We start from the raw sequence: 13,405 nt of genomic DNA, 5'->3' as shown, positions 1-13,405 counted from the left end.
GGCTGCCCAGGGAAGTAGTGGATTCTCCGTGTCTGGAGATCTTTCCAAAGAGCCTGGATGTGGCACTGAGTGCCATGGGCTGGGAACTGCAGTGGGAGTGGATCAAGGGTTGGACTTGATGATCTCTGAGGTCCCTTCCAACCCAGCCAATTCTAGGATTCTATGATTCTAAGTTAGGTGGGAATGAAGTTATGTGGGAAGGAAAATGATGGCTACTGTGCTGTGGCTCATTCCCAACCCTCAAGTCATGATTTGAGCAAAGAGGAGTCAAAACAAGTTAATCTTTTAAGGAAGTTCTCACTGTTGCTTTCTGGACCACCTGGAGCTTTTAGTTACACAGCTGTACTTTATTTCCAAGCTAAAATACCTTTGTATCATCCTCAATACTCTGCAAGATGTGGGAGGACACCATGGTGGGCTTTGGGTTTTTATTTTTGGGTGTGAAATAGAGCCAGGACAAAACTGGTTATCCCAAAGAGACAGACAGTGACCCCAGCTTTATCTCCACCTTTGTGCAGTACCACTGCAACTTCTTTCCCACTCCAGTTTTCTTTGAGACAGAATTAAGAGGTCTATCAGTGAACAAACTACAGTCACTACAAGCAGGTTGCTCCTGTGGAAGTTGGGAGTTTTTGTCTGGCCACCTCCACGCCAGGGTGGCAGCCACAAATCCATCCTCTTCCTGCTGTGACACTTTCCATCCCACCTGTTGGTTTAGAGATTAGATGGGAGGGCTGATTAGATTTTGGGCCAGGATAAAGGTGATTTTCTTTCTTGTACTTTTGCTTTTAGCTCAGTCTCTTGTAAGTAGCTGCACTTGCTGAAATTAACAGCAAGTTCCTCAGACAGTGTGTGCTTCTAGGACTGATAACACTCGATGTTTATAGTTACTGCTAGAGACTGGTGTGCAGAGCCAAGGACACTGCTCAGCTCTGAGGAACATTTTACCCTCCAGAAGGAATAAAGAGGTCCCACCTGCAGCCTCCTTTGGGGAGGAACGGACAAGATAGATGCCAGAATTGACCAAACAGAGTATTCCATCCCATACACCTCATACTCAGGATAAATTTGAGGCATCACAAGAGCTTCCAGGTTTTCCAGCTTCCGGCCTCCTGCCCTTCCTGCCTTTCCTGCTTCCCTTCCTTCACCCGTTCCCTGCTTCCTTCCTGGAAGGATTCCATCCCTTCCTCTGCCTGTGCTCCTGATCCATCCCAGCCCATATCTGTGTGTTCCTGCCTCCAGCTCCCAACTGCTGCCATCTCCAGGAGTCCAGCCTGGACTTTCCCAGGGCTGCCCTGCAGCCTCGGTGGTGACGTGAGAGTTTTTGGGGGAGAAGGGGGGAGGAATGTGGTATCCATTTCCCTGTATATTTTTATATATTTAGTAATTTTTCCTATTTATCATTACTGTTTCATTAAAGTTGTGTAGTTTAGTTTCCAACCCATCAGTCTCTCTCCCTTATTCTCTCTCCTTTCTTTATCAGGGAGGAGAGAGAGATTAATAGAGAGCGTCTGTCACTCGGTTTAATTGCTGGGCCAGTGTTAAACCCTGACAATTATCAACGTGAGTGTTTTCCCTGGGTAACAGGAGGTTAAGGCAACTTTAAAACTGAGCAAAAGGAAACTGGGGAACCTGAAAGTGAGGGATTTATTAACAAAGTCCCTCTAACACTTGCTTAACCTTTAGTACAGCATCCCAAGAGCATCTGTCACTCTTTCAATTGCTACCCCAGCATTAAACCTTGACATACAGTAAATCTGTCTCAAATATTTAGGCATCTTCCCACCCCAAAATCCCAAAACACTGAAACATGAGGAGAAAACATGATTTTTTTTTAGTCCCCCTCCTAACTTCAGCCCCAAGGAGCTTTGTTTGTTTTGTTTTGTTCTTTTCTTTTGTGCTTCTGTGATCTGCAAAGGGGCCAGAAGACACAAACTCCCTCCAGTACTGTCACTTAAGCTCTTCAAACACTTTTCTGAGCAACTCTTCTCTTTGCACACATGGGGTCATTTCAATCATGTACTACTTCTCAAATGTTTAACAAGCAGCCTTAAGTCCTAATTATGGATATATGGTTCCTAATTAGCCAGAACATTTGTGTTGTAGCAAACAACCTGGACATAATTAGCTTTATTCTTCTGATAAAACAGGACATTGGAGACTTGCTGCCTTACTTGGGCTCTTTTTTGGCCTTTACTATTTTAGAGTTAGCTCTAGGTCACAAGGCACAGGCTATGCAGGAGAGAGCTGGGATAGAGCTAGAACAAAACACATGTGAGACTGTAGGGAAATAAAAACCTGTTTCTTCCACTTTTGGAGGGCATATCAGCAGTTTTCTGTGGAGAGATGGGGCAGCCTTAAACAGCAGCAAGCAGAGCAGTGACCAGCACAAGTGGCAAGGGAACTGTGCTGTGGTCAGAGCTTAGTAATCCACAGTGTGGACAGCAGAGGGTCTGAGTAGTAAAGGAAAAAACCCCAAAACCAAGCAGGAAAGATTTTCAGATTGCTGCTTTTTAGAAATAAAAAGCCAGACAGGGGGTAACAAGAAAAAAACATGTGGGTGGTTTCCTGCCCTTTTTGTTCCTTAATGTTGCCTCTCCCCAAGAAGAGAATCTGAGAGCTGACATGAGATTGCTTTGTTTCAGTCTTCACCCCTTGAAATCTCAAAATTGATATGGTGCTCCTGATGCTCAGCTCCTTTTGTATTTTATTAGTTAGAATAAAAATAAGATGTGCCTGTTGGCTATCATTCCACTGTGCCAAACAATCTGACAAGATTTCTGCTATAAAGCTCCTTTTAAAACCACACCATCAGAGCAGCCAGCTTCCAGACTTCTGCCTGTACTCATCCAGCAGTAAAAAAAAGACATTTTTTGGTCCATACTGTGGACTTTCTGTGCTCTCTTAAAGGAGAAAACTGCCAGCAAGCTCAGTGCTTGATGTTTGCATCAGGCAAGTAAGACTGAAGGATCCTTGGGGTTCCCTAAGGGAAAGGAGGAGAGCTCAGAAGTTGCCTTGGGCCCTGATGTGCTGCTACTGACACTCCTGTCCCTTGTAAATGTCCTGGTGAAGCAGGAGGCAAACATAACCTAGGGATAAGCTGGAAAAGCATCCCTGCCTACCTGAACTCATGAGTTACAGCAGTTTTCTGCTGTTCAGCCACCCTTGGCTTGATGTTCCACCATCCAGCACTCCAGGAGAGGCAGCTCAGAAGGCTCTGGGAGGGTGGCTCAGCAGAAGTTCTTCTTGAATGAAGAGAAATAAGACAATCAAACCTCCAGCTGCTAAAACCAAGTCATTAATTCTGTTATCACACAATCACCTGGTATCTATCAGCAACTTAAAGCAGCAATAAATGTACAGGAACTCTGTGGTAGCTGAGGAGGAGTGAGACCTGCACTCCAGCAGTGCCCTAAAAATGCATCTCTGGAAAGAACATACACACAAGTGTACAGTTCACATTTATTTTACTGGAATTAAATAAAAAAGTGTATTTCCCATATTACACTTTTTTTTTTTATCTGATTCAGTCCTAGCAGAAAGGAAGTGTAACCCTCCCACCACCCTTGAAATTTAGCCATACCAGTTTGTGGGCCCTGGAAAAGTTTTTATCAATATTCCTCCATCACAGAGTGAAAAGGACCTCAGAAGCAGACTCTGTTGCCATGACTACCTTCTTGATTAACCCTTCATGGTTCCCACTGTCTGAACAGCAGCCAGAACTCTCTCCTGAGTTGCTGAGCATCCTGACAGTAGAAAATCCACGATGTGTTCTGGCCCAGTGGACACTGGCATTGCTTGTGAAGCCTGAAGAGAGAGTGGTCTTGGCTAACGAGGTTGGCTGAGCAGTCCTGCTTTAGCTGCCAGGGCTTCATTCTGCTGAATATGATATTCCTGAAATCTCATGGAGATCCTCTGGGTCATCTTCAGATACTTCTGTAGGCAGTGGTCTGAGCAAGTCATCTGGAGGAGGAGAGAAACAGCAGGCTTCAAGCAGTCATGCAAACAGGACACAAACTACAATCATCTGCAGGGATAAATGCATAGATGAGTCCCTCTCCTATTCTGCTTAAACCTCCAGCTGAGGGGCTGGTGGTGCACAGCCTCTCTGTGCAGCAGAAAATGTTTCAGACAACCCTCAGAAAGTAACCTTCACATCTCTTGATACTCATTCTCAAATGAAAGACTTACTGGAGAAGATCTCAGATCTAGGAGGTTTTACCATTTCATCCCTGGGCTCCCTTCTTGTGAAATTAAAGCATGTAAAGCATTTCATTATGCAATAAATACTAAATCTACTAAATGAGCAATTTATTTTTAATTCTGTTCACACACACATTACTGCTTTTGACAGCCAAATCAGGTCTACTGTGCCCTAGCTCAGTGTAACCTCTTTTTTGCCCTTGTTTCTATTAGCCACTTGGCACCTGCTTGGTTAACCCTCACAAAAGCAACCAAAGGGACCTCCTGAAGTTCCATCAGGCAGCTCACCACGGGAAGAAACAGTAGGGCCTTGTCCATACATGGTGGGGTTTTTCTATTTAGAGGGTTTTTTTTTCTTTTCTCTTAAGTGTAGTGAGAGAGAGAGATGAACTCTATTTCTGAGCAAGAGTTTTACCAACTCTGTGTTCTGTATCATGGTTTTAAACCTTGCTTTCACTGTAATAGTTAACAAATTTAGATAAAAAGACTTTGCACCAGTGCTAGAGAACCAGGAATTCCTTTGATTCTGCCAAGTATGAAGGGATATGAAAAGCACAGGGGCTGAAAATGAACAGCACAACAAAAAAAATCACCTATGGAGCTATGCACACTGCCCAGCACCCATCTTTCTCTCTCCTTGACCTGGCATCAGCTGCAGCAAAACTTGTTAAGCAGGAGTTAGGTCTGAGTAGGAAAAAGAATTCTTTTCCCAGAGGGTGTGGGTTTTGTGATAAGGTGCCTGGGGAAATCCAGACTTGCAGTGCTGATTTGCTGTAGGGAAGGAGGTCAGAAGCTGGTTTTTGGGGGTTGTTTTTTTTCTTTTCAAAGCTAGAATCTCAAGGAAGACTCCTGGAGTTATTCACCTTACTTATTTAATAAGAAACTACAACTTGAAATTTCCATACCAGATCAGACCAGTGGTCCACCTAGACCAGTGTCCTGTTTCCAGCAGGGGAAGGAGCCAGGTGCTCTGCAAGAAACCTCATAATGGTTCATTATGGACAAAACTTCCCAAAAGAAAGTTTCTTCCTAGCCTCCACTGTTAACAGAAGGCTCCTGTACTGCCAGACATGGCCCCTTTGCAGGTCACAGAAGCAAAAAAGACAAGAACAAAACAAAACAAAGCAGATCAGAATCTCAGAATATTTTTTGTAGCTATATAATCTTAATTCCCCTCCAATGAGTATTTCTGGTTTTGGTTCCCAGGTGTTTAATGAATATAAACTGTTATTTTTAAAGAAATTCTAGACACTGCAGCAGCAGGAGGATGTTTAATGCTCTACTGGAAATCAAACACCATCCCAGACAGGTGAGGAGGTTGTGTGGCTGACACTTGTGTTACCTGATTGCTCTTTGCATCCTTCAAGCAATTCAGGAGGAGTTGGTAAAAGACAGGAAGAAAAACTCATGCAGAATATTGCTCACCTCCTGCCACCAATAAAAACTGCACAAAAGCAGATGCAGAGCAGATCAGGGAAACAAGGCATCTGCCTGGGGCTGTTGAGCACAGCAGAAGAAAAGCTGAGTGGAAACATGACTTTTACCTGAGCTGAGGAGTTAAAACTCCCAAGGAGGCAGAAAAATGCTCAAAAACAGTGGTTAGGTGAAAACTTGAGGATTTTTTCCCCTGCCAGCAGAGTCAAGTGAAGGTTTTTAAGACTTTTAACCAACCAAAATTGTGAGATTCTGGAACAGCCTCTCAATGGGAGAGAAAAGGCAAAAACCATGGAGTTAATGTTACTGAGAGCTTCCTGGGTTTTTTGCAGATGATTATGGGATGGATCTCCCTGCAACAGTGGATTTAACAGCCAGAGCTTTGGAGTTCCCAGTTTGGGGTAGGTAAACAAATATTTCATTAGGCTTCTACCTTCAAAGAAAGAGCTGCAGGCTTCAGGGGAGCAACAACTTCCACATCCACCAAGACACCACCCATCAGAAGCTGAGGCACAAGAACCTCCACTGAGAGCTCAGGGAACGGAAGGTGACAGAACTGCAATAAGCAGCCAAAACACTGAGGTTGGGGAAGATTCCCTCTGTACAGACTGAAAAGAAGTCAGTGACAAAACCTCAAGAGGTCCTTAGCCCAGGGTTTGTCTTTAGCTGAGGATCTGACACACCAAAAAGCATCTGGATTTGGGTTGGGTGGGTTTTTTTAGCACCCAGTCAGGGTGCAAAGAATTATTTGTCATCACCTTGGGACATACTTGAGGATGTAGAACTGCAGACAAGCTGCTTCCTTTCCTTCCACTACATCACTTCCTTTCTTCCTTGGAATCTGAGTGCCAGACACCTACACACCAGTAAAGATACACCAGTGGGACTGCTAAGTGACTTCTGAGCTAGTTTTAAATTACTTTAAATTAACTTTAAATTACTTCTGAAATTTGAATGCTGCACACTAACTGCACCAAAGGTTCATAAAAAAATAGAGGAAACATTTACCCACCTCTTCTGGTTTAACATCTCTGCTAGTGAAATCCTTTATGCAGTCCATGAAGCAGTTTTCTGTAATTTTGTTGTATGTTCCAAGAAACTCTTTGAACTAGAAAGAAAAATCAAACAAACAGTGGGCACTAAAAGAATTCTACACTGATTTCTTACACACAGCTGCAGGGGGCAGCTGCTGACACAGTTAAAGGAAAAGTCACAACAACAAAATCAAGTCAGAACTTCAGATTTCAGCACCAAATGCTGCTGATACTCAACTCAGACATTACACTCTGTCTGTCAAGGGTCAGTGTTTATATTTTGGTTGCTACAGAACTCTTAAACTCAGATGATAACTTCAACTTTCTGTCTTTCTCCATGCCCTACATTTTTTACTCTATGTGAGAAAATAATCCAAGATATTCAGAGCCACCACTCATAAATACAGCATCTTACCTGCTTGATCTGATCAGATTCTGAGATTTGGCCAGCCATATTCTACTGCTCACCTATTCTGAAGACAAAAGTAGAGTTTCACACAAAAGGCACACATAGGAACTGCAACATTTACAACAGAATGGGATTTTGTAGGTCCTTGAAGCAAATTTAAATGCAACTTTGCTCAGACTCTTTCCAGCCATCTGTTTGAAGGCAAATTATCTATTTGAGATGTATTCAGTTAAAAAAAACATTCAAGTTAATTGCAGCTCTGAAACCTTCTCACCTCCAGCTGTTAACTGAGCTCCTTTCAACACTTTTTAAGCATTCCTAAGAGTTACAGTGACTTTAAAAAAAAAAAAAAAGTTATTTTACAAATGTTTTCAAACTCTCAAAGTAAAACCAGGGCAAGCAGCAAGCAGTGAGAGTTCCTAGCCTTGTAGTTTCAGTGATTTTAGGTGTCCACTGTAAAAACAGTAAGGAAAAAAGGCAAGCATGTAATGGCAGCTGCTCTGAATAGGGGTGGCACAAGTCACACTCTCACCCAACATTTAAACCAGAACAAATGTTCTGGTCATTGAATACAGGGAATTAAATGCAAGAAAACACAGAAGAATGAGAAAGGCCTTAAAGGAAGTGAAACAGACAAAGGAAAAGGGACAAATGAACAGCCATGGATCCAAGAATTTAAGCATCCTCCAGGAATACTGACATTCCTAATCCAGTACAGTAAACAAGGCTTGAAAGCACCCCTGCAGGTTTCCTAGAAGACTACTGAAAAGTAATCTCACTTTTCCCTTAATTTACCTATTATTTAGGACCTGTCACAGATGATAATGCAAGCTAATATTACACACAGACCAGAACAAGATCCTTCAAGTGTAAATCACATTATTGTTGAATAAAAATGAGCACTGAAGTGTTATAACTTGGTGGAAAAAAGTTCAATTTACCTGTTCTGCAAGGGCTACTTATCACTGATCTTGTATTACACTTTGCCATGTTTTGGGCAAGATATTTGTGTTTTGGGAAGCTTAAATTATTCCAGGCTCTTGGGAGAGGGAAGGGAGGGAGTAACCAAGTCTCTGAATAAGAATAAAAAGACATTAATAATGACATCTGCCTCTGAACATTGCACTTTACCACCAGACAGGAAGCCAGTTCAGGGATTGGAGGTGAAGCCCACAGATGAATCCAAATTTAAGACCTCACAACTAAGAATTCCTCATTGGCAGAGAGGTGACACAGTTTAATCTTAAGGAGAGCCCACAGGATATGTTTGCTCAGAAGGAAGAAGGTGTTACTCAGGTTCCTGCAAAGCTGTAAGTTGGTTTAGGAGGAGAGGTGGACATGCCTGCCAGCTGGGAGAACAAGGCATGGAAGTAGATGGCAGCTCCACTTCTCAGCCTGTCAGAATTAAAATCAGCAACAAATCTATAAAGTTAAAGTAGATTAAAGAGAGAGTTAAACACCACAGAGAACAGGAAAGACTTTCATCCTCTCCCAGGCACAGAAAACTAAAAGCTTCAGCTGTCAGTGCCATTTTCTCACACTCAGTATTGCTTCATTATGCTTGTTTGTAACAAACCTGATCTTTTGTTCTTCTGTGACAAGTCTGGCAAGCCTAAAATTACACTTCTGCTGAGCTGCAGAGCCACAAAGCTTTTACTCTGGCACTTGGGAAACAGCTCTGGTTTAATCCAGCACAGTGGCACTATCTGATTTTAAGCATCTGAGGCACTTGTCCCTCTACAGGTATTTTACACTTTCCACACTGCAATTCTGTCTTGATGAGGGGATTGAGTCCATCATCAGCAAATTTGCAGATGACACCAAGTTAGGGGGGAGTGTGGATCAGCTGGAAGGCAGGAGGGCTCTGCAGAGGGACCTGGACAGACTGGAGAGTTGGGCTGATTCCAACGGGATGAGGTTCAACACGGCCAAGTGCCGGGTCCTGCACTTTGGCCACAACAACCCCATGGGGAGCTCCAGGCTGGGCACAGAGTGGCAGAAAGGGACCTGGGAGTCTGGATTGCCAGGAAGCTGAACAGGAGCCAGCAGTGTGCCCAGGTGGCCAAGAAGGCCAATGGCATCCTGGCCTGGATCAGGAACAGCGTGGCCAGCAGGTCCAGGGAAGGGATTCTTCCCCTGTGCTCAGCCCTGGGGAGGCCACAGCTTGAGTCCTGTGTCCAGTTCTGGGCCCCTCAGCTCAGGAAGGAGATTGAGGTGCTGGAGCAGGTCCAGAGAAGAGCAAGGAGGCTGTGAAGGGATCCAGCAGAATTCCTGTGAGGAAGGGCTGAGGGAGCTGGGGGTGTTGAGGCTGGAGAAGAGGAGGCTCAGGGGAGACCTCATCACTCTCTCCAACTTCCTGAAAGGAGGTTGGAGCCAGGGGGGGGTTGGGCTCTTTTCCCAGGCAACTCTCAGCAAGACAAGAGGGCAGGGTCTCAAGTTGTGCCAGGGGAGGTTTAGGTTGGAGATTAGAAAGAATTTCTTTCTGGAGAGGGTGATCAGGCATTGGAATGGGCTGCCCAGGGAAGTAGTGGATTCTCCGTGTCTGGAGATCTTTCCAAAGAGCCTGGATGTGGCACTGAGTGCCATGGGCTGGGAACTGCAGTGGGAGTGGATCAAGGGTTGGACTTGATGATCTCTGAGGTCCCTTCCAACCCAGCTGATTCTGTGGCTCTGCTGCACCTCTTCAGCAGCTCTGTTGAGTAACCACACCCCAGCAGGCAGCTGCCTGAATGTCTAAAAATGCACAACCTGCACATTCCCAGCAACATGCATACCTGGTTTATCCTCAAAAGCATGCTCAGTGTCTCATTTCAAGTTTTATTGCTGTTTGTCTCCTTTCCCTCCACTCTGTGAAACACACACATATAAAAAGTGATGAAAGAGCCCACGATGGGCTTGGCACCTTGACTGACAAACTTTGCAAGGCTTTGCCCACAGCTGCCCAAACAACTCCAGCATGTTTTGGATTTAAGGCTTCACAGCCTGGGTTGCTTTCCTGGGGGCTGAATGGGATTTAAAGCCATGGCACTGCACTTCTGAAGATGTCAGAGTGAGGGAAGAGCTCTCTGTGCAAACCTCTGCAACAAGGGCCATGAGGTCTGACTGTGCTGTTTCACCAGGAAAACCACCATCAGCTGGGAAGTCTCCTTTCCTGAAGGACCCTGGAGCTCTTCCCAATGTTTTGATGCTCTAAAGACATTCTTTTAGGATAAGCTTCTCTGAGCAAGACCAGCAGGTAAGGATAACTTGTGGGGTTGATTTCCCATAAGCAGGCACAACAGGTTTCCCATCCTTTTTCCAAGGACACCAAAGGCTTTGGTCTATTCCCATTGCCCAGGCAAGAGCCTTCCCAGCCCTCTTTTACCCTCTGGAAAATAGTATTTCTTTCTCTCTAATATCTTTCTCTAATATTTCTTTCTCCTGCAGCTGCCACTCCCATTGCTGGGGAAACACAGCATCACCATGGAGTAACAGCTCATTTAAGAAACAAAACCAGTGATGAGGTTCAGGAGGATTCCCAGCCCACCTGGGGTTAATCATCTGCATCGTTTCCATGACAGGAGGAACCGGATTGATGATCCCAGAACTCTTCTAAAACTTCTTCCCTGTGGGAATGCAGCTTCCCCAGCTCCACCTCCAGGAGCAGAGGGCTCAGGAACACAACTCCAAAGCTTTAATGGCTGGGGCAGAGCTTTTGGTTGTGATTATTGTGCTGCTGGGTGGCTGCACAGCCTGGAGTTGTAGAGGTGGAACCTGCAGTGTCAGCCACAGCAGGGAAGGGTTTTTTTTTCCACTGATGTAATCAACATCAGTGTCTCTTACCTAACCTTGAGTCAACAGTACCCTTCTCCATAGAAACTAAACAAGCCCTGTGCTTTGGGGGGAGGTTTCAACCCTTTTGCAACAGGCTGCATTTTATTAAGGGAGGGGTGTGTGGCCAGACACCATAAATCCATCACATTTGCCACCCTGAATGAGCTGTAGGGCTGATCTCCCCTATATGTATAAAGCTGAGAGGGTTTTGGGGGTTTGTTTGGTTTTAAACCTTCACTTCCAACTGTGCACACAGAACATCACACAAGTGGCTCTGAATGTACATAAAAATATCCAAAGATAAGTCTCAAGATAAAGCACCAGAAGCTTGTAGGGAAAGTGGGTTTTATGGCTGGGAATTAGATTAAAAAAGCCTCCCTGATTTAAAGAGCTCTTTTAAATAATCTAATCACCCCACAAATACCCACAAAACCAAGAGACTGATGAGCTAATTCTGTAAACTTCAGGGCAAGAGGCACTTTAAAGCCAAACCCCCAGTGCTGTGTGCCTGGGCAACCCTCTGTCCTGTGCCAGCCCAGTGAGGGTCCTGCTGTGCACCCTTCTCCCTCCTGGAGTGGGTCTCATCCACGCTGGTGCTGGCAATGCAGCTACACGAGGGTTTTCTTGCTCTTCTCACAGCCTTCAGAGGCAGATGGTGAGATGAGACAGGGACTGGTCTGAAGGAGGCTGGGTAAGAAGTCACAGCTGGGGAACAGGCTGTGGTAACTCAGGATCTTGTGGCCATGGACTAGAGACTGCTCTGGAGAAAAGAAGGGCAGTGACATGCAAGGTCTGCAAGTGCCAAAGGCAAATGGACATGGAAAGGGTAAAACCAGACAGCCTGAGAGCCTCTTTGAAAAGGAGGTCCGAGGAAGTGATTCTGCCCCTGTGCTCAGCCCTGGGGAGGCCACAGCTTGAGTCCTGTGTCCAGTTCTGGGCCCCTCAGCTCAGGAAGGAGATTGAGGTGCTGGAGCAGGTCCAGAGAAGAGCAAGGAGGCTGTGAAGGGATCCAGCACAAGTGCTGTGAGGAAGGGCTGAGGGAGCTGGGGGTGTTGAGGCTGGAGAAGAGGAGGCTCAGGGGAGACCTCATCACTCTCTCCAACTTCCTGAAAGGAGGTTGGAGCCAGGGGGGGGTTGGGCTCTTTTCCCAGGCAACTCGCAGCAAGACAAGAGGGCAGGGTCTCAAGTTGTGCCAGGGGAGGTTTAGGTTGGAGATGAGAAAGAATTTCTTTCTGGAGAGGGTGATCAGGCATTGGAATGGGCTGCCCAGGGAAGTAGTGGATTCTCCGTGTCTGGAGATCTTTCCAAAGAGCCTGGATGTGGCACTGAGTGCCATGGGCTGGGAACTGCAGTGGGAGTGGATCAAGGGTTGGACCTGATGATCTCTGAGGTCCCTTCCAACCCAGCCAATTCTATGATTCTATGATAAACACGCACAAGAGGGCCTGTCCTGAGAGAACAATTCATGTATTTCCATAAGAAGCTACATAGGCAAGTTTGGGTTGGAAGGGACCTTAAAGCTCCTCCATTCCCACCCCTCCTGCCATGGTCAGGGACACCTCCCACCAGCCCAGGTTGCTCCAAGCCCCATCCAACCTGGGCTGAGACACTGCCAGGGATGGGGCAGCCACAGCTTCTCTGGGAAACCTGGCACAGGGGCTCAGCACCCTCACAGACAAGAATTTCTCCTCATTTAGCTTTCCCCCTTTCTGTGTGTGACACCATTCCTCCTGCCCTTGTAAAACCCCCTCTGCAGCTCAGGCCTGTGACCCAGGGAGATCAGAACCGAAGCTGGAAATACAACAATTCCACCTTGAATTCGCCGTGGGCTCCTTTCCTTTGTTCGTTTGCTTTTTTTTTTAAAATATTTTTACCACATCCTCCCCTTCCCAAGGGCACCTTGAGCCGGGGGCACCCAAGCCCCAACCCCACCGGGAGCTCCGGGGCCCAGCGGAGGCCCAGACACCCCGGCAGCCTCACAACTCCGAACCAAGGGATGGGTTTATCCTTTATCCTTAATCCTTTATCCATCCATCCACCCTTCCATGAGCCCTTCCCCATCCCATCCCTTCCCCTGAGGGCTGCCCAAGGCCTGGCGCCCTCACCCCCCTCACCCCCAGGCCCGGTGCTTCAGGCTGCGGGGCTGCCCCAGTGCCTCATCCCCCTCCCCGGAGCATCCCCCTCGGGACTCACCGCAACCCCACCGCATCCACCGCTCCCGCCACGCTGAGGGAAGGAGGAAAAGAAAGAAGGGATCCGGCCCACCGAACCCGCCCCGCCCGCCGATTCGCCACACGGCGAATCTGCCACCGCGGATCTACCGCCGGCTTTACGCTCCTCCCCCGATCCCAACAGGCGGCGCGTTTCTACACGGACGCACTCGAGGAGCGCACCGCTCACGTTTCCTTCCGAGCGCTCTTGAGGAGCGGGCGCTGTTGCTATGGCGACAGGTGCTTCCGGTGCGGGTGGCGGGCTGCGGGAGCGCTGGGTCTGTCAGGGCCCTGGGGCGGGC

At 46.6% G+C, this 13,405-nt stretch overlaps 1 protein-coding gene across 4 annotated transcripts; it reads right to left on the bottom strand.

Moving 5' to 3' along the window:
* Positions 1 to 3,450: 3,450 nt before the first annotated feature.
* Positions 3,451 to 13,400, bottom strand: TIMM9 (translocase of inner mitochondrial membrane 9). 4 transcript variants are annotated; one of them, XM_030452374.1, is made up of 4 exons: positions 13,287 to 13,400; positions 7,087 to 7,144; positions 6,650 to 6,745; positions 3,451 to 3,963 (listed from the first exon to the last, which is right to left on the bottom strand). In XM_030452374.1, the coding sequence occupies exons 2-4, from the start codon at positions 7,123 to 7,125 to the stop codon at positions 3,829 to 3,831; spliced, it is 270 nt and encodes an 89-aa protein (XP_030308234.1). In that variant the 5' UTR covers positions 7,126 to 7,144; positions 13,287 to 13,400; the 3' UTR covers positions 3,451 to 3,828. The 4 variants fall into 4 exon arrangements, with proteins under 4 accessions (XP_030308234.1, XP_030308235.1, XP_030308232.1 ...); XM_030452375.1 differs by having other exon boundaries at positions 13,294 to 13,400; XM_030452372.1 differs by lacking the exon at positions 13,287 to 13,400 and adding an exon at positions 13,087 to 13,240.
* Positions 13,401 to 13,405: the final 5 nt, after the last annotated feature.

The sequence above is a fragment of the Calypte anna genome, chromosome 5A (assembly GCF_003957555.1).
Source record: "Calypte anna isolate BGI_N300 chromosome 5A, bCalAnn1_v1.p, whole genome shotgun sequence".
NCBI lineage: Eukaryota > Metazoa > Chordata > Aves > Apodiformes > Trochilidae > Calypte > Calypte anna.
This window is presented reverse-complemented; position numbering and strand designations above follow the sequence as displayed.

Excerpts from the sequence above, each read along its gene's own strand:
- TIMM9 (XM_030452374.1), bottom strand. The coding sequence starts at position 7,125 with ATGGCTGGCCAAATCTCAGAATCTGATCAGATCAAGCAG. Across the intron at positions 6,746-7,086 it reads AATCTGATCAGATCAAGCAG|TTCAAAGAGTTTCTTGGAAC; the intron begins GTAAGATGCTGT and ends TTTTCTTTCTAG. Across the intron at positions 3,964-6,649 it reads GAGATGTTAAACCAGAAGAG|ATGACTTGCTCAGACCACTG; the intron begins GTGGGTAAATGT and ends CTCCTCCTCCAG.